We start from the raw sequence: 27,553 nt of genomic DNA on the forward strand, positions 1-27,553 counted from the left end.
GTGTGCAGACTGTCACTGAGGATAGGAAGGATGGGACTGCCACTTCTTCTTGGCTCCTGTGACCCTTCTGAAGGCCTGGGACATGGAGAAAGCCTTCTCGTCACTATGTCTCCTTAGGCTGTGGAGGGGGAGATGTTCCTACATGGGTTGGGTGGGTCTCTGAGGCACTTGATTCTTTCCCATGCCAGGCCAAGCTGAACATGGGCTTCAGGGACAGGCCCAATCTGGAGCTGCTGAGGGCCCTGGGGGAGCTACAGCAGCGCTGTGCCATCCTTAAGGAGGAAAACCAGATGCTGGTGAGGCTTGGAGAATGGGGTCCCAGTCCCAACTAGAGCCTCTGTCTCAGTGCCCTCTCCATCCCATGAACATCTCTCCATATGGAGGTAGCAGCATTCCCAAGACCCTTGCCTAAGAGTTGCCAAGGACCCCACTGTGAGCCCTGGCTCTAGCCCAAGGCCTGGACAGTAGGACTGGGTCTGTGGGGGTGCTCCTTATACGCTCCAATTTTGGCTGACCCCTTGTCAGAGAAAAAGCAGTTTCCCCGAGACGGAGGAGAAGGTGCGGAGGCTGAAGCGGAAGAATGCCGAGCTGGCAGTCATTGCCAAGCGTCTGGAGGAGAGGGCCCGGAAGCTGCAGGAAACCAACCTGAGGGTGGTGAGGACCAGGAGGCTGCTGGGTGGAGGCTTGGGGGGTGGGGGGTCAGGGAAGAAGACAACTAAGGCTGGGACTTAGGGCTAGGTTTGGCAGTCATAGGTCAGGAAAGGAGAAACCCAGAAGCCCGGGGTAGGAGGCAGGTGTCTGGAGCTACAGGACAGCTCCAGTGCAGAGGTTCTCCGGTCAGAAGGGCTGGATGGGGAGGCTCCCGAGGAGGGCAGGATGGGCAGAATTCTGGATTACCACATGCTCCTGCTGGCTGCAGTCTCCTGCTGAGCTCATCTCAGGGTGTCGAGCAGGAGTGGGGGCAGGGAAAAGACCCATCACAGTGACAGCCATGAATTAGCAGCATCTTTGGGGTCTAAACGAAGAGGAGTGGAGTTAACCCTTGGAGTTCTGCTTGGGGATGGGGTTGAGTGAGGTAGCTGGTCCTCTGAGATCCCAGATTAGGTGTCCAAGAGTGGGAAGTGTGCTCCAACCCTCAGGTGACCACTGACCTTACCCTTCCTCTGGCTAGGTGAATGCCCCTTTGCCCCGACCTGGGGCCAGCCTGCAGTTGTGCCAGAAAGCCCTAGCCCGCCAGCGCGCCCAGGACCTCAGTGAGACAGCCAGTGCCCTGCTGGCCAAGGACAAGCAGATTGCCGCCTTGCAGAGGGAGTGCAGGGAGCTGCAGGCCAGGCTCACTTTAGTGGGCAAGGTGCGAGAAGGCTCTGGTCTCTCCTTCCAGCGCAGCCCTACCTAGGGCTGTCTGGCTGTGGCGTGGGCTGTGGACCAGATGTTAATGAGATGCAAATGAAAGGGTAAGGTGGAGGATGCTGGGGAGTAGGTTCCCCTGGCAACCGCCCAGGGGGGAGGGAGAAGGGAAAAGGAGACTAAACCGAATGGGGGCGGAGCCATGAGTCTCAGACCTGGACATTTCTGTGCTCCAGGTTTGAGACTGTGAGCCAGTTGGGGCCGGCGGGATCAGTCTGCACATACCTCACCATTGGTGTGAAGGAATGTTGACAGGCATTTAGTACAATGTGCGCCACCGTGCCGCACCAGCAGGCAGGTGCCTACTAAATGGGTAGCCGGGAATGTCTGCACTGAGACATGTGGCTGTGTACACAAGTACCCAGGGCCGGGCATGTGATGCATGAAAGTAATGCCCACCCCTCTCCGCCTCCCGTAAAGTGGAGAGTGGGCATGGCTGGGGAAGGGGCAGGCAAAAGTGAGGTCTAAGTCCTCTCCTGGTTGCTCCACCCCAGGAGGGTCCCCAGTGGCTTCACGTGCGGGACTTCGACCGGCTGCTGCGTGAGTCCCAGCGGGAGGTGCTGCGGCTGCAGAGACAAATCGCCCTGCGCAACCAGCAGGAGCCGCCCCCACCGGCCCGGCCCCCAGGCTCCACGGCCAGAGCAGGGGCTCCGGCCCCGGGAGCCCCGGGAGAGGTGAGCGCAGGGCCAGGTGTGTGTGCGTCTACGCGCAAGAGGGGTGAGGGTCGACCCGGAGCGGGATCTCCCCCCGGCCCTGCGCTCACAGCCAGACCTTGTGGTGACGCGTGCACTCCCAGGGATCCGGGAGCCCTTAGAACCGGGATCCGGGGGCCTCCGGTGCTCCTACCTGCACCGCGCGCGCTGCCCGCCCTGGGGATTCTGGGGTTCCACCCTCCGCGAGCCCGAGCCCTAGCCCGGCCGCCCCTGCCGCGCCGCCAGTGGTACCGCCCGGCCGCAAATCCCTGGTTGCCCTGGCAGCCGCCCGGGGCCCAGCCCGCGCCGCCTCCTCCCGCCGCCGCCTCCCGCCGCCTCCCGCCGCCGCCGCCGCCGCCGTAGAGCGGGGACGCCCCCTTCAGCACCCGCCTGGCCCGCCAGGCCTGGCCTGGCTACCCGGGGGGGTGGCGGTGAGAGTCCCACCGGGCTCCAGGTACGGGCGATCTTCATTGAGCGCAGGGCTTAAACCATCCCTGAAGGCCAGGGACCCACTCAGGAACCCCTATAATGTAGGGATCTCCACCATCCTAGGTGGGCAGCGGTTAGACCCACCTCCTTCTGGGAAGACAGGTGAGAGGGCGGCCCTGGTAGTGAGGAAAACCTCCAGATGGGACACGGCTTGCTCAGATTGTGCCCCTCTGGCTGGGCCCCTGGAGGAGGATGCTTCTCCCATCAAGATCTTTCCTTCCCCAAAGTTTGCAGAGATGAATTGGGAGTTGCAATAGGGTGGGCTTTGGGGGTGGGGTGGGATGGGATAGATACTGGGAGGTTTGGCAAGATTGCACTACTCTAGGCCAAGCTCAGGTTTGAATGATCTAGACCCCCCCCCCCCCCCCCCCAGCTCTGGGAACATCACATTCCCAAGGGCCCAAACAGCCTCCTAAATCTCTGCCAATGGCTGAAGGACACTGGGGACAGTTATTGAGTGCAGAGCAGGGCAGCTGCTGGAAAGCTAAAAAGGGAATGCTTTGGCCTGGTTAAAAGGACCCATCTCCCAGGGCACACGTGGCAGGCTAGATTTCAAAGCACTTATGGCTGGGGGGGGGGGGGGGCAGGGATGTGATCTCTGTATTTACACATCAGCTGGAGATGTTGGGAGGGTGTGCCTACACAACACCCCTCTTCTTCCTAGGCCCCCTCCCCCCAAAAATCTTACTGTTGACCACCCATGAGGTGGGAACATCCCAGGGGACAAGGCTAAGGGCAAGCTGCCCGGGGCCCCTGCGCTCAGGTACCAGCCACTTGCCTCTGGACATTTCCAGGCCACGCTCCAGGAGGATGTGGACAGTCCACCTGGGATCCTAGAGGAGCCAGAGAAACAGCAGAAGGTGCAGCAGCTTGTAAGTCCCAGGTGCAGGGCTGGAGGTGACCTGCCATGGGCACCTCTGCTTTCCTTCCCCCATGAGAAGTACTTGTTCTGACCCCACAGGAGTCTGAGCTGAGCAAGAAGCGGAAGAAATGTGAGAGCCTGGAGCAGGAAGCCCGGAAAAAGCAGAGGCGATGTGAAGAGTTGGTGAGCTCTTGAGGATGCCCAGGGATCAGCTCCCCCTTCCCTGAGGCCTTCCAAGTGGTGGGCTCCTGGTGGCCTCTGGAACCCCTTTTCCTTGCGGTTCCATGGTGCTTTCCTTTCCTGGGTGAGGCAGGTTTCCAACAGGGAGGAAGGCCATGTCTTGACTGGCTCTCCATGTAAGCAGAAGAGGAATATATGGGTGCTGGGCCCCTCCCCAGAGCTTCTGTGCCCCCCAGGAACTGCAGCTAAGAGAAGCCCAGAATGAGAATGCACGCCTCGTGGAGGAGAACTCCCGGCTCAGTGGGAGAGCCACACAGAAGGAGCAGGTATGGCTCTGTCCTGCTGCTGGAGGAGAACCTGCTCCTGGGCAAGGGCCTACTTTTTGGGGTGGAATTTGAAGGGTGCTGTTGCCCCTCCAAGAAGGACAATCTGGCACCCTGCCCATGGCCCTTTACCAGGTGGAGTGGGAGAATGCAGAGCTGAGAGGCCGGCTTCTAGGGTTGACGCAGGAGAGGGACTCAGCCCTTCGGAAGAGCCAGGGCCTGCAGAGCAAGCTGGAGAGCCTGGAGCAGGTGCTGAAGGTAAGGAGACTGTGAAGGTGGCGGGGAAAGTATTGAGCTCTGGCACCAAGGGAAAGTGGGACAGTAGGCTATGCCCTAATGTAGGGCACTGGAGTCTGAGGTTCAGTCTTGGCCCTGCCAACCTTCGGTGTTCAGCTTCAATGTTCTTTTTAATAGAGGACATCTGGAACAGATGACAGTTGAAACTCTTTCATCTTAACTCTTCTATGGAGATGGTGAAGTGGGATGGAGGGGTGGGGTATCTGGCTTTGACCCAGATCCGGTCTTCTATTTCAGCATATGCGGGAAGTGGCCCAGCGGCGGCAGCAGCTGGAGGTGGAGCATGAGCAGGCCCGGCTCAGCCTGCGGGAGAAGCAGGAGGAGGTCAGGAGGCTGCAGCAGGTGGGTGCAGGTGTGAGGGAAGGTAGTAGGCTGCTGGACCCCAGATTTGCTATGCACCTATCTAGCAAACATGTCAGGAAAAGAGAATAGCTGTGTAGATGCTCTATGGCAAGGAAAACCAGTGCGGTTAGAACAGAGAACGAGATGGTCAGGGTGGCAGGGTCAGGTCATGAAGGCCATGAGAAAATTGGGTGTTCTGCCTCATGAGCAGTTATACAAGTGACAATGTCGATGGAAACAAGTGGAGAGCTTTGAACTATAGTTTAGAGGCAGAATTGCAGACTTGACAAGACTCACTATGGGATTGCAGTTCAATCCCTACTTGGTAGCCCCTCTGCGATGAGGTGGAGGAGGGAGGGAGGGGATTTTCACCCCCTAGGTGAAGGAGGAATCTTGAGTTCTGAGTTTAGTCTTGGCACATGTGGGTTGTATGCTAAACACCTGAGAGGAGATGTCCACAGGCTGTTGGGTACCAGAGCTTGCAGCTATGGGGAAATTGGCCTTGGAGATGCTTGGAATCATCCAGGTGTTCAGCTGGGTGCCTAGGATAGAGCAGAGTATGAACTGATCCAGCACTATATTCAAGGATACCCTGACATTCCAATGGGTAGAAGATGAGGCAGAGGGAAAGAGGCTGAGAAGGAGCATGGGTAGATAGGAGGGCAGCCAGGAGAGTGGATGACTTCTTCTTCTTCTTCTTCTTCCTCTTCCTCTTCCTCTTCCTCTTCCTCTTCCTCTTCTTCTTCTTCTTCTTCTTCTTCTTCTTCTTCTTCTTCTTCTTCTTCTTCTTCTTCTTCTTCTTCTTCTTCTTCTTCTTCTTCTTCTTCCTCCTCCTCCTCCTCCTCCTCCTCCTCCTCCTCCTCCTCCTCCTCTCCTTTTCCTCCTCCTCCTCCTCTCCCTCCTCCTCCTCCTTCTCCTCCTTCTTCTAATTCTAATTCTTCTTCTTTCTCCTCCTCTCCCCCTCCTCCCCCCCGTCCTCCCCCTGTCCTCCCCCCTCTCCTCCCCCTCCTCCCCCTCTTCTTCCTCCTCCTCCTCCTCCTCTTCCTCCTCCTCCTCCTCCTCCTCCTTCTTCTTCTTCTGTTGTGGGGCTTAAACTCTGGGCCTGGGCATTCTCCCTCAGCTCTTCAGCTCAAAGTTAGCACTCTACCACTTGAGCCACAGCACCATTTCCAGTTTTCTGGTAGTTTATTGGAGATAAGAGTCTCAACGACTTTCCTACCGGGGCTGGCTTTGAACCGTGATCCTCAGATCTCAGCTTCCTGAGTAGCTAGGATTACAGGCATGAGCCACCGGTGCCCAGTCCCCATCTCTTCTTAACTTCTCTGCCTCTAGTCTAAGGGATGGTTCAGGGTGAGAATTCAGGAGGGAGAATTCCCCTAGTCCCCCTCCCCCCCCAGACTCCCTTCTCCATTTTTTCCCCTACCCTTCTCTCTCTCTCTCTCTTTTTTTGGGGGGGGAGTCCGGTCGTGGGGCCTGAACTCTAGGCCTGGGCGCTGTCCCTCAGCTCTTCAGCTCAAGGCTAGCGCTCTACCCCTTGAGCCACAGCGCCACTTCTGGCTTTCTTTCTTTTTGCTTATGTGGTGCTGAGGAATCGAACCCAGGGCCTCAGGCGTGCAAGGCAAGCGCTCTACCACTGAGCCACCTTCCCAGCCCCTACCCTTTTCTTTTTTTCCCCTCTTCCCTCCCTTTGTTCTTCCTACTATCCCTTCCTTCCTTCCGCTTCCCTCTCCTCACTCCATTCCCCACCCTTCCCTTCCAGCATCTTGTTTCTTTCTATCCATAGGCACAGGCAGAAGCCAAGAGGGAACATGAAGGGGCAGTGCAACTGCTGGAGGTAGGTCCCTGGAGGTGGCCACCAGTTTCAATACTCGGCAGGAAGGCGAGGGACTTCAGACAGAACCATAATGGACTGGGGCTGTGTAGAAGTGCATGTGGAGGGGGCAGTATAGTAGAGTTGTTGGCCCCAGGGTCCGGGGTGAGGGGAATCTCCTCATCATTGGCCTGCTTTTCAGGAAAGGGGTAGGGGCTTCTGAGGGTGCTCTCATAGTCTCCCATTGCCACCCACCCAGAGGCTGCCTTCACCCTAACACATTCTTTCATGTAGGAGCTGCTCAGCCAGCCCAGGGTGTCCACTTAGAGTCTCCCTCTTTTTCCCTCTCCCCACCTCTGGGGCATTGACCTACAGGACTAAAGGTCTAACTTCTCCTCTGTGCTTTCCTTCCTGCCGCAGTCTACCTTGGATTCGATGCAGGTATAATCACCTTACCCTGCCTCCCTCCCCTCACCCCTGTCCCCTCCACTCTGAGAGGTCCCTTTGGTTCAGGGCCCAAGGCCATCCCAATTCCTATGTCCCACAGAAGGGTGTCAATGATCACAGCCCTGAAACTCCCATAGATGGGTAGGTTCCCACAGGATGCATGCTCTCACAGCTGCTTGCTGACCCTGGAAAACATGGGGCCTTTCCCTCTATAGTCTCTGGGACTACCTAAAAAGTGTCCCAAAGCAGGAGTGCTACTGGCCCAAGGCTGGCTGGCAGACTGGATGAATGCAATCTGAAGTTCAATATGGGGTTGTGTGGAGATGGCTTGCTACTGGGCAGCTTTGCCAGTGGTTCATGGTAGGTCTTGTCCCAGGCCAGGGTTCGAGAGCTTGAGGGACAGTGCCGTAGCCAAACTGAGCGATTCAGCCTCCTGGCACAAGAGCTCCAGGCCTTCCGTCTTCATCCAGGCCCCCTGGATCTACTCACTTCTGCCCTGGGCTGCAGTGCCCTTGGGGACCACCCACCACCCTCCTGCTGCTGCTCTACCCCCCAGCCTTGCCGGGGGTCCGGCCCCAAAGGTAATGTGGACCCTAATAACAGTGGACTGAAATTCCAGGCCTGGGGTTTTGAAAATAGGGATCCAATCCAACAAGGCCCCAGAAACTCATGCTAAGACACATAGGGAGTTAAAGCCATACCTAGCTAGAACCAGATGGATGGGAAAGACAAATCTCGTGGGAGTGGCAGTCCCAGAATCTGGCCACAGCCACTCAGGCCACCGTCCTTCTCCCTCTAACTCGTAATCATAGCTAGGAGTTGGACACCGGGAATCAGTAGCAGCCCATAAGGCTTTAGGACGAGTTAGGACTTGGGGTCTGGCAGGTTTGCTGGTCCCAGCTCTACCCATCTAAGAGCCAATGTGAATTTGATCATGTTGCTTCACCAATGTGGACCTTAGTTTCCTAAGCCACAACCAAGAATAATTCAGTGCATTTCATCAAGCTGTTCTGAGAACCATGTTAAAGACATATAAATTGTAAGGAATCCCACTAACGAGGGTCTGATGCCCATATCCAGGAGGCTCTGTCCTTATCTTCCTGGTCCCTCTTCAGGCCACAGATCCCAAGCCCATGTGCCATCTTCTCTTTAGACCTTGACCTTCCGCCGGGCTCCCTGGGGCGCTGCACTCCAAAGTCTTCCGAGCCTGCCCCTGCCACCCTTACTGGAGTCCCTCGAAGGACAGCTAAGAAGGCTGAGTCTCTCTCTAACTCCTCTCACTCTGAATCCATCCATAACAGTCCCAAGTCATGCCCTACACCAGAGGTCAGTGCTGGGGGACTGGTGTTGGCTTGGGAAAAAGGGAGAGGTTAGCCTGACCTCTCCTGGGGTCCCCAAGAGTTGGGGTTATCACTGATCCCAAGCTGGGAGGAAGAAGGCCTATGGACTCCTCTCGTGCTTCCAGGATTCTCCTAATGAGACTTTATAAGAGCATCTGTAGTAGAAGCCGTTGGTTGTATAAAAAAAAGATCACAATGGGGCTGGGAAGGTGGCTCAGTGGTAGAGCGCTTGCCTTGCATGCAAGAGGCCCTGGGTTCGATTCCTCAGCACCACATAAGAAAAAAGCTGGAAGTGGCGCTGTGGCTCAAGTGGTAGAGCGCTAGCCTTGAGCTGAAGAGCTGAGGGACAGCGCCCAAGCCCAGAGTTCAGGCCCCACGACCCGACCAAAAAAAAAAAAAAAAAAAAAAAATCACAGATTCTCTGGGTTTCAAATCCTAGCCTTTTCTTAAGTCACACACCTATCATTTCTGGGCTTCAGTTTTCTTTCTTTCTTTCTTCCATCCTTCCTTCCTTCCCCCCTCTCGTTCTTTCTTTTTTATTTATTTTATTTTACTGTGAAAATACTGTACAGAGGGGTTGCAATTACATGGGCAAGATAATGAGTACATTTCTTTTTTTTTTTTTTTTTGGGTGCTGAGGAATCAAACCTAGGGCCTCATGCATGCAAGGCAAGCACTCTACCCCACCTTCCCAGCCCCTAATGAGTACATTTCTTATCAAGCATTGTAGCCTCCTCCTTCCTTCCTGTCTTTCTTTTGTCTTTCTTTCTTTCAACTTCCTTCCTTCTTTCCCCCCTCTCTCTCTGACTCACTCCTTCCTTCCTTCCTTCCTTCCTTCCTTCCTTCCTTCCTTCCTTCCTTCCTTCCTTCCTTCCTTCCTTCCTTCCTTCCTTCCTTCCTTCCTTCTTTCTTTCTCTTTCTTTCTGCTGGTCCTGGAGCTTGAACTCAGGGCCTGGGCACTGTCCTTGAGCCTCTCTGTGCTCAACACTAGCGCTCTACCACTTGAGCCACAGTACCACTTCTAGCTTTTTCTGTTTATGTGGTGCTGAGGAACCAAACCCAGGGCTTCATGCATGCTAGGCAAGCACTCTACCACTAAGCCACCTTCCCAGCCCCTGGGCTTCAGTTTTCTTACCTGGCTATTGGGAATAATAAAACCTGCCTATTAAGGTTGTGAGGATAGCATTAAAATGTACATGCCTGTCTCAGTAGATGCTCTTACACATAGCAGCTGTTGTTATCCCTAAGTTCTTGAGCATCTCTCACAACATGTAATTTCGTTCCTCTTTCTAGCTAGGAATCACAGGGTTTCAAAAAGTAGTGGAACCCAGACTTAGCCTCTGCTGCCCCCTTGTGGGATAGACAGATGGTGCCACTTTATTTTAATTTTGTCCATCCCGGGGCTTGAACTCAGGGCCTGGGCACTGTTTCTGAGCTTTTTTTTTTTTTTTTTGCTAAAAGCTAGTGCTGTACTACTTTGAGCCACAACTCTATTTCCAGTCTTCTGGTGGTTAATTAGAGATAAGAATTTCATGGACTTTCTTGCCTGGGCTGGCTTCCAACTACAATGCTCAGATCTCCAGCCTCCTGAGTAGTTAGGATTACAGGTGTGAGCCCCAGCACCTGGCTGCTGGTGGTACCATGTTGAATGTCATCCTGGAGGGACTATCCACCGGGAGATCCTTTTTCCCAGGGGATAGGAAGTTCTTACTTCCAGGACTGAACCACAGAGTCACTGTGGCCATGCGGGAGGCAGACTCTTCTCCAGCCCTTTCTGTTTCTTCGCTTCCATCTCTTTATAACCAGATGTTTTGTGGAGTTTTTAGCCTAAGAGACAAACTGACATTAATATTGGCTCCCTGTACCAGCAGGACCTGGTCTTTCAGGTGGGGGCAATGACTTTTATTTACTGAGCTGGAGAGGAGGACAAGACTACCCAGAACCCCTGGCCAGGGTATGTGGGTGGTAGTAGCATCTGCTGGGATCAGATGCTGGCTTAGAAAACCAGGGCCTCATGGGCTGGGAAGGTGGCTCAGTGGTAGAGCGCTTGCCTTGCATGCCAGAGGCCCTGGGTTCGATTCCTCAGTACCACATAAGCAAAAAGAAAAAAGCCAGAAGTGGCGCTGTGACTCAAGTGGTAGAGCGCTAGCCTTGAGCTGAAGAGCTGAGGGACAGCGCCCAGGCCCAGAGTTCAGGCCCCACAACCGGACCCCCCCCCCCAAAAAAAAAAAAAAAAAAGAAAGAGTGTGCTCATTTTCCTTTCTCAAAGCCATGGGTCCTCTTCTGGCTTATCCAAGGCCCTGGAGAGGAACTTTCTGTCTGTTCTAGGTGGATACAGCCAGTGAGGTGGAGGAGCTGGAGGTAGATAGTGTCTCCCTGGTTCCAGCAGCACCCGAGGGCAACCCGGGAGGATCCAGGATCCAGGTGTTCTTAGCACGCTATAGGTGGGTCCCTCACCTTTTCTCCCTCTCCCAGCATTGGGGATGTATGGGAGGAGGGGAGACCTCTGGAGGTATCAGGGGTTGCTACCAGAATTCTAGGCGGACATATTCTCATAACCTAGTTGAGCCAAGGTGAATGCACTACTTGGCCAACTTGGAAACCAAGTCTTCATAAAGGCTTGGTGAAGGGAGAGGAAAGAAGGGGAAAGAAATACAATATAGGTTGCTGTCCTTCTCCTCTGTACTCCCCCAACAGCTATAACCCCTTTGAGGGCCCCAATGAGAATCCCGAGGCAGAGCTTCCATTGACAGCTGGCGAATACATCTACGTCTATGGCAACATGGACGAAGATGGCTTTTTTGAAGGTAAGACGCAGTTAGGGATCATTCTGTCTAACCCTCTGACTTTGTACATAATTTTTTTTTTTTTTTTTGGGTCCAGTCGTGGGGCCTGAACTCTGGGCCTTGGCACTGTCCCTCAGTTCTTCAGCTCAAGGCTAGAGCTTGAGCCACAGCGCCACTTCCGGTTTTTTTCTTTTTGCTTATGTGGTGCTGAGGAATCGAACCCAGGGCCTCATGCATGCAAGGCAAGCGCTCTACCACTGAGCCACCTTCCCAGCCCCTGTACTTAATTTTTTTGTTTTAAATCCATTTACTCCTACTCAGCAGCATCCTCAGCCCACTGTAACTTTTTTTGTTTTGTTTTTGTTTTTGGTATTGCTTCTGGGGCTTGAACTCAGGGCTCTTGGCTTTTTCGCTCAAGGCTGGCACTTGACCACTTGAACTTGAGTCATAGCTCCACTTCTGTGGGTTTTTGTTGTTGTTGTTTGTTTGTTTTGGTGGTGGTTAATTGAAGATAAAGAATTCCATAGGCTTTCCTGCCCAAGTTGGCTTCAAACTGTGATCTTCAGCTCTCAACCTCCTAAGTAGCTAGGATTATAAGCATGAGCCACTGGCGCCTGACAGTTTTTTTTAATTTTTATTTTTGTGTCTGTACTGGGGCTTGAACTCAGGGTCAGCGTGTTCTTACTTTCTACCACAAAAATTCTGGACTCAGCTAAGAGGCATACTAAATCATGGAAGCCAGTGTGGAATAAGAAAGAAAGAGGCCTAGCACTAGCAGGCCAGGCTAGGGCATACCATAGTTTAGGTGGTGGATGGAGAATCACAGGGGATTTTGGCTAGATCCATTTTTTAGAGCGAGCAAGGCAGCACTGGTGACACTTGAGGTCAAGCATGTGACCTACTTTTGATGCTGTACTTCAGTCAGATCTGGAGAGGGAGGATCGGGTCTCAGAAGAAGACATAAGCAGGCATTGTGGCCCAGGTTTAGTCTGAGCTTCAGCGGGGTTCCTCGTCCAGCTTTTGTTTAGGTCCGGTCGTGGGGCCTGAACTCTGGGCCTGGGCTCTGTCCCTCAGCAATTCAGCTCAAAGCTAGGGCTCTACCACTTGAGCCACAGCCCCACTTCCGGCTTTTTTCTTTTTGCTTTTGTGGTGCTGAGGAATTGAACTCAGGGCCTCAGGCATGCAAGGCAAGTGCTCTACCACTGAGCCACCTTTCCAGCCCAAGTAACAGCTTCATTTATATCTGGTCCTTGCTGCAGTGTTCTCAGTGGCATGAGCTTTGAGGGCCTGGCTGTGGTTCAGGCTCCAGCTCTGGCTTTGTAGGCTACAGATTCATGTCTGGTGAGGCCTCCTACCTTTCATCCCATGCCCACAGTGCTATTGTTTCTATTAACTGCCTGGGATTACCCTACAAATGACCACCAACTGGGTGGCTTAAAATAGCAAGCATTTTATTCACTCACTGACCTCTTCTGGATGCCAGAAGTCAGAAACCAAGGTGTTGGCAGGGTTGCATTCCTTGTGGGGGAAGCTTGAGGAGAGATTGCATTTACTCCTTGTTTATTTCAGCTTTGGATGCCTCCAGGTGTTCCTTGGCTTGTGGCCACATCACTCTAATCTCTACATCTGTGGCCATATTGCTTCCTCTTCTCTGAATGTTTCTCTTTTCTGTTCTGTGTGTGTGTGTGTGTGTGTGTGTGTGTGTGTGTGTGTGTGTGTGTTGTTGTTGTTGTTGTTTGTGGTGGTGGTGGTCTTGGGCTTGAACTCAGGGCCTGGATACTGTCCCTGAACTTTTTTGCTCAAGACTAGTGTTCTACCACTTTGAGTCATAGCTCCACTTCCAGTTTTCTGGTGGTTAATTGGAGGTAAGAGTCCATAGACTTTCCTGCCTTGGCTGGCTTTAAATTGCTATCCTTAGATCTCAGCCTCCTGAGTAGCTGGGATTGCAGGCGTGAGCCACCAGTGCAGTGCCTGGTTCTGTATGTTTTTTTTTTGGCCAGTCCTGGAGCTTTGACTTTGAGCCTGGGCACTGTCCCTGAGCTTCTTTTGTTCAAGGTTAGCATTCTACCACTTGAGCTTTTTCTGTATATATGGTACTGAGGAATCAAACCCAGGGCTTCATGCATGCAAGGCAAGCATTCTACCACTAAACCACATTCCCAGACTGTATTGTTTTTTTATAAGGACTCTGGCCATTAGATTTAGTACCTACTCAGTTAATCTAGAATGATCTTGTCTCAAGATCCTTAGCTTACCTACATTTGTAAAGATGCTTTTTCCAAGGGATTAGGATACAGATGCACTTTGGGATAGTCACTATTCAATCCACAATGGTGCTTATTATCTAACTTACTGTTTCTTCAAGTTTTCTTATGTTATTTTTCCCCTAGTGTCAAGCTCAGAGTCAGGGTTAAGGCCATGAATTATTGTTGGGGCAATTCCCAGGTACCCTGAAGCTGAGCCCTGTGCTATTCTTCCTGCCAAGGCCCCACAGTCACCAACTTTCTGCTACCTGAAAAATTTTTCCTTCTAATGATTGGCTGTGATATGGCGTGTATCTGGCTTTCTTCTCTCTTGATATTCCTTAAACAAACAATTACAAAACAATCTCTTTGTCATGTCTTTAGGAGACCTGACACAGGTAATAAACATCATTGGTCACCTGGATTGACTCCCAGCTGTGTTCCTGGACACAAACCTGCTGTGGGGCCTGATTCTTTCTAGAACCCAGAAGTCACTCTTTTTTTTCTGATGCTTACTTCTCCCCTTACCCTGATAAAGTGGGTGGTTGCTCCTTCTCCCTTTTTTTCTTTTGCCAGTCCTGGGGTTTGAACTCAGGGCCTGAGCACTGTCCCTGAGCTTCTTTTGCTCAAGGCTAGCACTCTTATCACTTGAGCCACAGCGCTACTTCAGGCTTTTTCTGTATATATGGTACTGAGGAATGGAACCCAGGGCTTCATGCATGCTAGGCAAGCACTGTACCACTGAGCCACATTCCCTTTTTTTGAGTACCTACATTTTTTACAAAGCAAAAGGGAAGGGCCAGCCCTTACCCCTCAGTCGGCTCCATTTCCCTCTCCTTCCCTCCCTCCTTTTTATTTCCTTTTACAGTCTTCATACATACCCCCAAGTGTCTCTAGGCTGGCCTTGTATTTACAGTCCTCCTGCCTCAGCTTCTTGAGCGCTGGGATTACAGGTGTGTGCCATCATGCCCAGCTACTTGGGCATTTATTTATTTATTTGCCTTTATTTTGGTACTTGTTCGTCAGCGCTGAGAGGAAAATATCAATTTGAATCAAACGCTTATTAATCTCATGACTAGCCATGGCTAAAATGCATTGATTGGATTGTTGTTTTCTCTCTCTCTTCTTTGTCTTCCCCTTCCCTGCCCTTCCCTGTCTTCCCTCTGGTAGGGGAGCTTATGGATGGCCGAAGGGGCCTGGTCCCTTCCAATTTTGTAGAGCGTGTGTCAGATGACGACCTCCTGACCTCCCTCCCTTCGGAGCTGGCCGATTTGTCCCACAGCTCAGGCCCTGAACTCAGTTTCCTGAGCGGTGGTGGTGGTGGTGGTGGCAGCCATAGTGGGGGCCAGAGCAGTGGGGGCCATAGCCAGCCCAGACTGGAGGAGGAGGACGCAGGGGATGCGCTCAGTCTGAGCCCCCCACCCGAGGGCCTGGGTGAGCCTCCTGCTGTGCCTTACCCCCGCCGTCTGGTGGTCCTCAAGCAGCTGGCCCACAGTGTGGTACTGGCCTGGGAGCTGCCCCCTGAGCGAGTAGACCTGCAGGGCTTCCATATCTGTGTGAACGGAGAGCCACGTCAGGTCCTGGGGCCTGGGGCGCCCCCCAAGGCTGTGCTTGAAAACTTGGACCTGCGGGCTGGACCCTTCCGTGTATCTGTGCAGGCCCTGACCAGCAAGGGCAGCTCCGACCCACTGCGCTGTTGTTTGACTGTGGGTGCTCGGGCCGGGGTGGCACCTAGCCAGCTGCAGATCCATCGATTGACAGCCACATCTGCTGAGATCACCTGGGTGCCCAGCAATAGCAACTTGGCCCATGCCATCTACCTCAATGGGGAAGAGTGTCCATCTGCCCGCCCCAACACCTACTGGGCTACCTTCTGCCACCTGCGGCCTGGAACACTCTATCAGGCCCGAGTGGAGGCTCAGCTCCCACCCCGAGGATCCTGGGACCCAGGCTTGGAGAAGCCAGAGCAGCGGGCTGCCACCTTGCAGTTTACCACACTCCCAGCAGGTCTGTGTTGTGGGAGCAATGTCCATATATCAACCAGGAGGAGAGCCTGTGGGAGACAGTGTCAGGAGGGGGCTGGCCCTGTGTATGTTGCCAGGAAAATGACAGATTAGGCCACTGTCTCTGACAGGGAGCATCCTACATTACTGGGGTTTGTGTTCCACCTCCCCCAGGCCCACCTGATGCCCCCCTGGATGTGCAGATTGAACCTGGGCCCTCCCCTGGAATCTTGATCATCAGTTGGCTTCCTGTCACCATTGATGCTGCTGGCACGTCCAATGGTGTCCGGGTCACAGGTTATGCCATCTATGCTGATGGGCAGAAGGTATGGCCTGGGCAGGGTACAGGGATTGGAGTGGTCAGGATATGCTCAGAGGCCTGGCCTCCTTGGCCTGACAGAGATGTCTAACCTCTAACTTTTGGGTCCTATGTGGCAGAGTGTTTAGGAGCATAGACTTCGTTTTTGTTGTTGTTGGTTATGGGGCTTGAATTCAGGGCTTGGGTACTGTCCCTGAGCTTTTCTACTCAGGGCTAGCAGTTTACCACTTTGAGCCACAGCTCCACTTCTGGTTTTCTGGGGGTTAATTGGAGACAAGAGTCTCATGGACTTTCCTGCCTGGGCTGGCTTGGAACTGTGATCTTCAGATCTCAGCCTCCTGAGTAGCTAGGATTATAGGCGTGAGCCACCCGCACCTGGCTGAGCAACGGGCTTTGACAGCATGCACGGGATTGAAAAGCTGCTCTTCTTTGAAATCACACGGCTAAGAGAAAGGAAAGAGATAAGGCAGGGACAGGCCTTTTCAGGATGCCTGGAAAGAGGCTAGCTAATGTTGTCACTGTGTCCTCCCGTGCTGTGGTCCTCCCTGCAGATCATGGAGGTGGCCTCGCCCACAGCTGGCAGTGTGTTGGTGGAGTTGTCCCAGCTGCAGCTGCTCCAGGTGTGCCAAGAGGTGACTGTGCGCACCATGTCGCCCCATGGAGAGTCGGCCGACTCCATTCCGGCTCCTGTTGCTCCGGCCTGCCTGCCAGCAAGGCTCTCCTGCCCCTCATCACCACGGCCAAGCCCCGAGGTCAGAACACCCCTTGCTCCAGCCTCCCCAGAGCCTGGCGACCTCAGTTCTCCCCTCCAGCACCCCGCCCCCCATGGAACTCAAGAGCCTCCAGGAGGTCCCCCAGCAAGCCCTTCCAGGCATGAGCCCAGAGGACCCCAGGAGGAACCTCCAGCTTGTTCCCAGGTACCTTGTCTGGATGGGAGGAAGCAGGTGGCTGGGAGAAGGGCCAGGATTTGGGATCTTTTCCTCAGTGCCATCCATTTCAGGAAGCCTCTGTGACAGCTCTGCTGGGTTCCTCAGAGGAGAAGAGGGCCAATGAGCCGACCCTGGCCGAGGGAGGCCCTAGCACTGTGGTTCCCGACTTCCCCAGCCAGGCCGAACGGGCTTCACGAGAGACAGTCCCCACACCCTGCTCTACCCAGGGAGCCCTGGCCCAGAGGGTGCCAAGCACGGAGGTCTGCCATGGAGGAGATCCAGAGTCAGGGCTGAGACCCGGGGCTGAGGTAGGAGCTGGAGGCGTACTGTGCTATCTCACGAATTGAGGCTTCCTTTCCTAACCTTGGTCAGTCTAAGCTAGTTGCCCTTTCCACTTGTCCTCTGCTCTGGTCTGACTCACATCTTTGTCTGCTGTGTGTCTGTTTGTTACAATTTTTTTTTTCCTCCAGATTTCTCTCTCCCATTCGGCACCCTCATCTAATATACTCCCAATTCTGACCATGGATCTTTCTTCTTTGGGCTCTTTCTCCTTCTTTCTGTTGGTTATGGGGCTTGAACTCAGGGCCTGGACACTGTCTCTGAGCTCTTTTGCTCAAAACTAGCACTCTGTCCCTTTGAGCCACAACATCACTTCTGTTTTTTTTGGTGGTTAATTGGAGATAAGAGTCTCAAAGACTTTTCTGCCTAGGCTGACTTTGAACTGTGATCCTCAGATCTCAGCCTCCTGAGAAGCTAGGATTGCAGGCATAAGCTACAGGCACCAGGCTCTCCTTTTTTTTTTTTAACTTGGGCTGGGCCTGACCCTTGCTCGAGCATCCTGCCATATCTCCGCCGGTGTCACTTAGGCCTTTCTATCTTTCTTCCTTTGTCTCTCCTCTTGCAGAGTGAGGACGCGTCTGTGGAAGGACCTGGGCCTCATCTGGTGAACTCCATGGTGGATCATGGCCGCAACTCAGACCTATCAGACATCCAGGAGGAGGAGGAAGAGGAAGAAGAGGAGGAAGAGGAGCTGGGTTCTAGGACTTGTTCCTTCCAGAAGCAGATTGCTGGCAACAGTATCAGGGAGAATGGTGCCAAGGTAACGGGGTGGGGATGGGGGGCTGGCAGGTGCCAGACCTCAGGCTCCAGGGCCTTGATCCCATATCAGGAGCGGCTCCAGCCACCCACTAAGTGTGGCAACATTCTAGGTGTGTGGCTTGAGTCCTATCCAAAGCAGCAGGCATGAAGAGGCCCAGGGTGGGGCCTCTGTCCTGCTGGGAAGAAAAGTGGAGAAGAGCTCGCTTCCATACCTTTCCAGCCTGCTGGACACAGTACCCTGGCCAGGGGACACTGGTGCCATCTGAGAGCTTGTGCTGGGAGCCTCTGGGGACGGGGACAGTGGGGGAGGGGGCGGAGGCGGGAGGAGGGGAAGCTCTCCTCATATGAGAGGCATGGCTCGCTTCCCTACGCCCCTGCCCCATACAGGCTGGTGCCTGATTCTTGGTTCTGCCTGGACATGGTTATGATTTGGGGTCAGTCATTGTCCCTCTAATTCTGTCCCCTCAGAGGAAGCTGAGGGAGGGCTGTAAGGTGGCCCTGACCTTCACTTGAGGGCAAGATCACAGTCCTCTCCTCTTCCCCATGGGCTTCTCTTCCCAGCTGCTCTCTCTCCACCCCCAGCCCCAGCCTGACCCCTTTTGTGAGACCGACAGTGATGAGGAGATCTTGGAGCAGATCCTGGAGCTGCCTCTCCAGCAGTTCTGCAGTAAGAAGCTCTTTAGCATCCCCGAGGAAGAGGAAGAGGAGGAGGATGAAGAGAAGCCGGGGGCTGGGTATTCTTCCCAAGCCCCGGAACCTGTGCTGCTGGGTCTGGACCGTGACAGTGATCAACTCCAAGGACCTGGCCCGTGTCCCCTGTCTCCTGAACCCTCCAGGGCCAGGGAGCACCTGGAGGATATGTCTGGACTCGTTGGTGGAAACAGCCGGAGGAGAAGAAGTGGCTCCCCTGAGAAACCGCCAAGCCGCAAGCGACCTCCAGATCCTCGTGAACAGTGCAGCCGGCTTCTCAGCAATGGCGGGCCCCAGGCTTCTGCACGACCAGGAGCAGGCCCCGGCCCCCCACGGGAGAGGGGCAACCTCCCTGTGGTCGAGGGCACCAGGGGTGGACTAGAAGCTGGTGGGAGAGGGAGGCCCGGCCTTTCCCGGAGGTGCCCTCGTGGCCCGGCCCTAGAATCTGGCCTAGCTAGTTGCCTCTCTCCCAAGTGCTTGGAGATCAGCATCGAATATGATTCTGAGGATGAGCAGGACTTGGGCATTGGGGGTATCAGCATAACCAGCTCCTGCTACCCCACAGATGGGGAGATCTGGGGCACAGCCATTGTAGGGAGGCCCAGGGGACCTCTGAAGGTCAACTCAGGCCCCAACCCCTACCCACGCCTCCCAGCCTGGGAGAAAGGGGAACAGGAACGGAGAGGCCGCAGTACGACTGGCAGAGCCAAGGAGTCACCCTCCCGGGTCTGTGCCCATTCCCCACCCTGGGCAGCCTTGCTGCCTGCTGCCACCTGGCGGCCCTGCTTGCTGCCCACGAGCCACTCCCATTCCACGCTGCCGCCTCCATCCACAGAGCTGGGGCCGGGCCTCTGAGCTTCCTCACCTGCCTCCTCTCACCCACATTCCACTGCTTTGCTGCTTCTGCTGGATGGAACCGGATGCACAATATTCTGTTATCACTGGTTGCCACTTGCTACCTTGGGCAGGGGTGGCCCTTTCCTCTTGAGTGGTTAGTTATGTCTTCAGGACACTGACGGATGCCATGTCCAGAGTCACCATCCCTGATGCTGACCGGGAAACTATGGTCTCTCGTGCTGGGGCTGGGGCCTCCCCCTCCCGCCCTTCTTCCCTCCTTCCGTGGGACCGTCTGGCATCTCGGCGAGGGCCGCCCAGGCCCCTGGAGAAGAATGCTGTGCTCCTGTTCTGCTGTGTCGCTTAAGCTGCTGACTGGGCAGAGCCAGGGAGCGGGGGGGCCACCCCCAGGGATAGTGTGTCACTTCTGCCATCTGTTGCCCTTTCTTTGCAGGCAACAGAGACTGGGGAGCCCAGAGGACAGGACAGCTCTGGGCGGAGAGGTCCCCAGAGGAAAGGGGCCCGGATGGCCAGGCCAGTGATCACGGAGCTGGGTGAGCACGTAATGGGGGGTGGAGGTGGGGGGGGGGGGCGGGAGAAGGGGGTGGGGGGGGACAGGCCCAAGGGATCATTTCTTCCTAACCTCATGGTGGTTTGCGCTCACTAAGCCCCTGCTCTGTCCCCAACCCCCTCTATAGCCCCTCCAAGGAGCCCCCCAGAAGCGCTGGCTCACCAGGACCTACCTGTGAGGGTCTTTGTGGCTCTGTTTGACTATGACCCCGTGTCAATGTCACCCAACCCCGATGCTGGAGAAGAGGAACTCCCTTTCCGGGAGGGTCAGATCCTGAAGGTGACAGACTCACCCCCCCTGGGCTCAGAGCCCCAGACTCTGGCCAGCATCCTGCCTTCTCCCTCCTGCCTCCAGTAGAGGCATCATAGAATCGGAGCGAGTGGGTAGAGAATACAGATTCAAGAGCCAGATGATGGGGTGAGGACCCTGTCTCTGCCAGGTCTAGCTGTGTGGTTCTGCGCAGATTACTGCATCCCTCTGGGGATATGAGGGAGCGTCTGCCTCACAGGCTTGCTTGAGGAGTAAATGATTCAACAAACACACAGCACCTAACCTGCCTGGCACATCTAGTGGGCACATTGTAGTGCTGTGATTATTACCATTTGTATTGTTTCTCTGAGTACTGATGGAAAGCTTTTGCCTCCATCTCTGAGATTAGGGACCCAGTTGGGGCTGAACTGAGGAAGAGTCCACCTAGGTAGTGATGATGGTGATTTACAAAGGGTTGTTTTCTCATGTACCCCTGATCTAAGTCTTTGTTGTGTCTCCCTTTTCTGGCCTGTGGCCTGCAGATTAAGCATCCTTGGTCCTTCAAGTGGGGTGCTACAGGCTTCAGGGCTCAGGGGGGTGCAGTGAGTGAACGGGCCTCCTGAGATAACTGGTCTTTGCCTCCAGGTATTTGGGGACAAAGATGCTGATGGCTTCTACCGGGGGGAAGGTGGAGGCCGGACAGGCTACATTCCCTGCAACATGGTGGCTGAGGTGGCTGTGGACAGTCTGGTGGAAAGACAACAGCTGCTCCAGCAGGGCTATTTGTCCCCGGATGTTCTCATCAAAGGCTCAGGTACGACCTGATGCTCTCCGTCTCCTACCGCCTGCCACCCCAGTTCCAACCCAGTGCCCTCATGAGTGATCTGTATGGTGGGGGTGGCTGAGCTCTCCGGTGGGGCCTGGCAAAGAGGAAAGCCAGCATGGCCACCCCCTGGGGCTCAGCACATGGAGTGGGAATTGGTCCCTCAGGAGGTTGGTGTGTTTAGAATACAGTAATACTGGCCATACACTTTTGGGTTCTGGAGGTCATCAGAACTCTTAGGGATATGAGATTTAGGCCTTTAAAAAAATGAGCCCAAGGAGCTGGGACAGTGGCTTTGTGGTAGAGTGCTTGCCTAGCATGCAACCCTGGGTTCGATTCCTCAGTACCACATAAACAGAAAAAGCTGGAAGTGGCACCGTGGCTCAAGTGGTAGAGTGCTAGCTTTGAGCAAAAGAAGCTCAGGGACAGTGCCTTGGCCCTGAGTTCAAACCTCAGGACTGGCCAAAAAAAAAAAAAAAAAAAAGAGCCCAAGAACCGTATACTGTTCTGTGAGAGCCTCCAGTCTGTCCCCTTTCCCTTACCTCCCCTGCCTCAGTTTCTCTTCCATCTACTTGCCTTCTTGGATCAGGGAACGGTCCTTTTGTATACTCCACAGCCCGCACAACCGGGCCTCCTCCCAAGCCCCGCCGTTCCAAGAAAGGTGAGTAAAGACCCTGTGTTTCTGCCTTGTCTGTGATCAATGTGTGTGCTTGGTGGCGGGATGGCATTGCGTGGCTCTTTGAGGATAATACACATGTGGAGTATTGAGATGGGGGGATTTGGAGCAATCCTTCACTCATCCTCAACCACTCCATTGAGGGGAGTGAAAGGGGAACAGTTTCCCAGGATCTCTGTTCCCCAGAGCACCTGACTATGGCCTCTGTGCAGCCTAGAGCAGTTCACTCACCCTTTCAGAGCCTTAGTTTGCTACCAAGCCAGCGAGTTGAGCTGATACTTTCTGAGCATTCCCTCCCCCCCCACCCCCCCCTGGACTCCTGCATCCTTCCTGTGAGGGCAAGCATCCTGCTTGCCCTGTGCCATCCCAGTATCCCAGCCTGGGATGAAGAGGGAAGTACAGGAGAGGGCTCAGAGGCACATTCTCTCCACAGCAGAGTCGGAAGGCCCTGCCCAGCCCTGTCAAGGTGAGAGGCCCGTCCCATGGGCTGGGGTGTCCGGGAAGCTATGTGGGAGGAGCAAACGCTTGGGTCTTTCCCCCAGGGCTCTGGGGGTGGTGGTGAATAGAGGGTCATAGGCCTCCAGTGTAGAGAACAGCATGGAGCGAGGAGTCTTGAGACCATTCTGACCCTTCTCCCCTCCCTCTGCAGCAGCCCCCAAGCTGATTCCATCTGCCTGCCTAAAAGCTCCTCGGCCTATGGTGGCAGCATTTGACTACAACCCCCGGGAGAGCTCCCCCAACATGGACGTGGAGGTGAGGACTCTCAGATAGCGCCTAGTGACGGAATGACTGACAGTGGCAGGGCCTGATGCCTGCCTCTCGCCCTCTTTCAGGCAGAACTGCCCTTCAGGGCAGGGGATGTCATTACTGTGTTCGGGAACATGGATGATGATGGCTTCTTCTATGTGAGGGCATGGCACGAGGTTTGGGGGTACAGTAAGGGGAGACTGAGGCGGGGGATGGGCAAGGGTTCTGACGGCAGGTTGGAAGAATGGACTTGCTACTTCCCTCCATGGTGATACTGGCCCTGGGCTGTGTTCCTCAGGGGTGTCAGGGTCAAGGGGACAGGCTGGGGCCTCTATCTTGTTCTCAGGCTCATCAGCATCTCCTCTCTAGGGAGAACTGAATGGACAAAGAGGCCTGGTTCCATCTAACTTCCTGGAAGGTCCTGGGCCTGAGGCAGGAAGACCAGACCGGGACCCTGGGACATCACAGGCTGAGAGTCAGGTCAGTGAAGAGCTTGACTCCCAAGTCTGTGGTAGTCTCTATCCTGCTGGTGGGGGTGGGGGGTGGGGGGTGGGTGGGAAGGACAGTATGGGGGGAGGGATGAGGCTGAATGTAGACTACAGTTCAGCACTCTGGGCTGAACTGATGAGTTTATAGCAGATGTGACCCCTCTGGGGCATCCCCCACCCAGTATATGGCCTTTTCTGTGGAGGAATGATACCTGTGACCTCCAGGTCATCTGTTAACACCCCAAGGGCTCATAGGAGAGGGGGCCTTATAGCAAAGAGCTCCCACTTCTTACCTCCAAGTTTGACATAGCCTTGGTTTCAGGGTTTCCCACCCTGCTAGGATGAACCTGTTGGGCTTCCCTGCCTCCCAGGGATTTTTTCCCCCCTCTTAAAGATGATGTTTGGGCTGGGAATGTAGGTTAGTGGTACAGTGCTTGCCTAGCATGCATGAAGCCCTGGGTTCCATTCCTCAGTACCACATAAACGGAAAAAGCTGGAAGTGGCTCTGTGGCTTCTAGAGGTAGACCACTAGCCTTGAGCAAAAGAAGCTCAGGGACAGTGCCCAGGCCCTGAGTTCAAGCCCCAGGACTAGCACAAAAAAAAAAAAAAGAAAAGAAAGAAAAAAGAAAATAAGATGATGTCTTGCTTGAACTCTTCTCCCATGAAAGCCTGCCAATTATTAAGATTACAGGCATGTGCCACACACCCAGCTTCCCAGCAAGGCCCGGCTTCCTAAATGCTCATTCTTAGACTCACCTTGGGGTAGATGGGGTACAATTAGGTCTTTTGCCTCAGAGGGCGGGGAAAGGTAAGGAAGCTGAGCCCAACCAGAAAACCCAGGGCATCCATGTGGAGTAGCTCCAAGTTCAAAGGCTAGGCCAAATGGGAACCATTCCTGGGCTATCTGGTGACTGGATGGAAAGCCTGTGGGATCTGTCCATAACCCATTGCCTCTCTTTGTTCCCGGTTCTCAGAGAACGAGGAGGAGAAGAGTCCAGTGTTAGATGGAGATAGATATATGTAGAGAGAGAAACATGTAAGTGGGGGACTTGACCCCCTCTGTCCCATGTGACCCACCCCCTACTCCCTGTTAAACTGTAATCACGCTGCAGCTTTTTGTCTTAAATGGAGCTGACCTGGCTTTTCCATTTGCCATTTTCTTCCAGGGAGTGGGTGAGGGAGATTTCACCATGAGTGGGGTTTGAGTGGGATTTCTCCCCCTCCCTTCCTGTTCCCCATCTCGTCTTTCCCCTGGGCAATGCCAGCTGTCCTAGTAGTACATGCCATCTTGGCACATGATGCCTCACGTTAGCTAACCCTTCATGTGCTATCACATATGCAGTTTATAGAACATTCCATGACACCCATGTATGGACTCTTCAGAGGTATTATGATACCATATGACTATATGGTACTATAATATTGCAATTATTACCAGTGACAAAGGCGGCAATGCAATGTCACTGATAATAATAGCTTTCCCATCTTCAGCCTGCGTCTGGTGACCTGTTGTTTGACCACACACGTGTGTTTACTTCCATCTCTTAAATTGCTTTGCTTAAAGGGAAAGGAAGAACTTGTATAGTTAAAAAAAATGCAGAGATAAGATCTCTCCATGTTTTATTTCTCTAGCAATGTCCCTACTTCCCTTTCCTGGGAAAGGCCTGGGACTTCCTAGTAGCCATTAGTAAGTAGAGGCTTTGACATACAAGTCTGAGGGAACTCTGTCCAGGCTCAGTCCCCTCCTTCAGGGCTAGGGCGGGTGGTGTGCATCTAGTTCCTTTGCCTCTAGCCGATACTTCTGTTGTTGCTGGTTGAGAACTTGCTAGGCTGAGGAGCAATGGCACCTTGAGAGAAAGAGGAAGGAGGGAAGGGCATGCAGCCTGGCAGGAGCTGACAGAGTTATGCCAGGTCCAGCAGGGTCAGGTAGGGATGTGGGAATACAGGGGTTTGGGGATGGCTTTCTGGTGGATCTCCTGTTTGCCCAACTCTGTAACCTTAGGCCACCAAAAAGCACAATCAGAGATGGTATCCCATGGCGGAGCTGCTAATGGAGCCAGGAGGAGATTCAGTTAGAGGGAAAACACTAAAGGCAGGGGCAGCATCTAGATAGAATCTGTGGTGGGGGCCAAATAATACCCCTGTTCCATAGTCCTCTCTGGGCCTGGCCTCCTTCTAGTCTTCTCTGGCCATTTAAGGGAGCGTTCCAGTCTCTCTTCTCTCCTCATGGAGTGGACTCTAGCTTCACACCAGGAAGACCCCTGGGACACGGCACCAGCTGCCCCTAAGAGCCCTGGTTCTTACCTCCCTTGGGTGGGATCTGACACAGGAAGTTGCGGACATGCACAGAAGGGTCAGGTTCTGAGAGCTTGAGCTCTGTCAGCTCAGCACCCTGTGGTAAGATTAACAAAGCAGAACTGAGACTCTGGGTCCCATGGTCCTCTTCATACAGTGTCCCTTCAGCATCATTCCACATTCACCTCTGTGCCCTGTGTGTCTGGGGCAGCTACAGGGTGATGAGATCCTGGCTCTCAGCTGTATGTCTGTGACATGAGAGGCTCAGACTCCTGAGTCTGCATGGAAGGAGTCAGGCAGGGAGAGAGTCAGCCCTGACCTTACCCTTCTCTTACCTTCCAGGACTGGGACAGCACAACACAAGGGCCCCCAGTGCCCTCCGGATGGCACTGTAGCCCCAGCCCTGGGAGTCTCCCCAAGACTGACCTGGGGGAACCACAGGGAACAGCTGAGAAGCTGCGGGGTCTCCTCTCTAAGGGGAAGCAGCTCCTGAGGAAATTGAGCTCTGGGAAGGAGTGAAGCCGTGGCCCATCCTGCAGGCGGACGTGGCTTCCAGCTCATCATCTGGGCTGGTCAGGGAGGCCCAACAGGCCCAGAGTCTTGTTTTCTGAGTGAACTCTGTGGGGCCTGGTGAAGGTGGGAACTACATGGGTTCTTAAGGATGAATCTGAGCTGGGTGCTGGTGGCTCTCACCTGTAATCTTCCTTAGGAATATGAGATCTGAGGATCAAGATTCAAAGCCAGCCCAGACAGGAAGGTCCATGAGACTTGTACCTCCACTTAACCACTCAAAAAACAACAAGTGGAGATATGGCTCAAATTGTAGGGTACTAGCTTTGAGCAAAAAAGTTAAGGGACAGTGCCCAGATTCTGTTCAAGCCCCAGTACTGGTATGTGGGCGCGCGCGCGCGCGCGCGCACACACACACACACACACACACACACACACACACACACACACGATGAATTCTTTAGAAAGGCCCCTTCTCTTCCAAGAGGGAAAACTACCCCACCGTGAGTAAATAACTTGGCCAAGGGCATAGAGCACCATCAGACAGGGACTGGACCCAAGACTCTTGGCTTCCAGTCTATCCACCTAGCTTAGCTCTACTTTCCTACCATGCTATACCGGTCCCTTCTTTGGCTCTCCTTACTCCCAGGACAGGACCCTAGGCGGAGACAGGGGCTCTGGCTCCCTCTGATGGCTCTGGCTGTCCTGACCATGTCTTCCCTCTCCTGAAGGAAAGTTTGCACTGGAGTCTCCCGACAGGCAGCGGGCGGAGCCGTGTGTATATATGTACATACTCAGTGCCTCAGTCTAGCTCCTCCATCTCGCTTTCACTGCACAGGCCTGGGGAAGGAGAAGGGCCATGCCAAAGTGGGCCTGACCCCGCCCCACAGCACTCCACCCCTCCCTGCTTGGACCTCCTGGCCCCGTGTCATTCTATCTTACAAAACCCAAGGGGGCAAGGAGGCAGAACGCAGGAGTTGAGTTTGCCTTATTTTGCTCATTGGATTCAACTTCTTTTGCATCATTTTCTTCTGGCCCTTGTCTGGAGTCGAAGGATCTAGGAAAAGGACAGATAAATACAGCTATTTTCATACATTACCTGTTCAGAGTGGGTGGGGGGGTTCCCTCCCCTTTACCCTAACCACCCCATCCCTCACCCTCTGTCTGGGTGAATGTCTTTGCATGTTTTCCTTTGCTGTGGTGGGAGATGTTTGACCGAACCCTACCCCCTGACCCTGATCTCCAGGGATGTGGGATGGTGAGGGCATTTGTTTAAAAAAAAAAAAAAGACATTTTATTATAATAAAGTCTATTTTCACAAAACCTATGCTGGACTCTACCTGGGCAAGGGAGGGGTAAGTCATGCTGGTCTTTGAATTCAGACTTTAGTACCAGAATTTACTCAAAAGGGTGACAGAAGCAAAATCGAATCTACATCAAGCAGCTCTTTCCTAAGAAGATGGTTGGTCGTTGTCCTGAGCTTCTGGGACAGGTGTTTAGAGATGGAGCAGCCTGGTGGAGGAGAGAAAGCTGGGGAAGGAGGTAGAGGAACTATGAGGAGAGAAGGCATCTGTCAAAATGCTGGATTGATTAGCTACACAATCTTTCTTCCCTCTTACCAAATCTGTGGAAATAAGAGAGAGGAGAAAAGTAACATGTGAGCCAACATACCAAAGTTCCATATGAAACCAAGAAAGGACCTCCGAGCTGGGAATGTGGCTTAGTGGTAGAGTGCTTGCCTAGCATGCATGAAACCTTGGGTTCAATTTTTCAGTACCACATAAACAGAAAAGGCCAGAAGTGGTACAATGGCTCAAGTGGTAGAGCACTAGCTTTGAGCAAAAGAAGCTCAGGGACAAGTGTGTAGAACCTGAGTTCAAGCCCTAGGACTGGGGGGTGGGGGAGGGAAGGGTCCTCTGAGCAGACTACACAGCAGAATTCTGGGAGAGAGAAAACAGGATCATGTTGAGAAACCCAAGAATAGGGTGGGTGAGTTGGGGCTAGGGGCCAGGAGGGGGGCTAGAAGGGAGGGAAGCGGTGGAGAGGAAGAGCTCTGTAAGCAACTCCATTCCTAGAGATGATACAAACAGGGCAGAAGAGACC

At 53.8% G+C, this 27,553-nt stretch overlaps 1 protein-coding gene across 1 annotated transcript; it reads left to right on the top strand.

Moving 5' to 3' along the window:
- The first annotated feature begins 194 nt into the window (after nt 1-194).
- Tspoap1 (TSPO associated protein 1) lies at nt 195-25,671 on the top strand. The gene is made up of 30 exons (XM_042694104.1): nt 195-296; nt 526-654; nt 1,172-1,351; nt 1,902-2,081; nt 3,383-3,460; nt 3,550-3,633; nt 3,867-3,956; nt 4,089-4,211; nt 4,488-4,592; nt 6,376-6,426; nt 6,823-6,843; nt 7,226-7,430; nt 8,003-8,175; nt 10,518-10,633; nt 10,887-10,996; nt 14,389-15,225; nt 15,396-15,547; nt 16,092-16,457; nt 16,541-16,777; nt 17,374-17,568; nt 18,150-18,983; nt 19,546-19,645; nt 19,790-19,941; nt 20,557-20,725; nt 21,351-21,395; nt 21,844-21,876; nt 22,060-22,163; nt 22,244-22,315; nt 22,527-22,637; nt 25,283-25,671. Exons 1-30 carry the CDS (start codon nt 201-203, stop codon nt 25,457-25,459), a joined length of 5,325 nt encoding a protein of 1,774 aa, XP_042550038.1. The 5' UTR covers nt 195-200; the 3' UTR covers nt 25,460-25,671.
- Nucleotides 25,672-27,553: the final 1,882 nt, after the last annotated feature.

The sequence above is a fragment of the Dipodomys spectabilis genome, unplaced genomic scaffold (genome assembly GCF_019054845.1).
Source record: "Dipodomys spectabilis isolate Male_0828 unplaced genomic scaffold, ASM1905484v1 ptg000004l, whole genome shotgun sequence".
In the NCBI taxonomy this organism is placed as follows: domain Eukaryota; kingdom Metazoa; phylum Chordata; class Mammalia; order Rodentia; family Heteromyidae; genus Dipodomys; species Dipodomys spectabilis.

Coding starts and splice junctions, on each gene's coding strand:
- Tspoap1 (XM_042694104.1), top strand. CDS start 201: ATGGGCTTCAGGGACAGGCCCAATCTGGAGCTGCTGAGGGCCCTGGGG. Junction 10,997..14,388: donor CGAAGATGGCTTTTTTGAAG/GTAAGACGCAGT, acceptor TCCCTCTGGTAG/GGGAGCTTATGGATGGCCGA. Junction 17,569..18,149: donor TCAGGGAGAATGGTGCCAAG/GTAACGGGGTGG, acceptor CTCCACCCCCAG/CCCCAGCCTGACCCCTTTTG.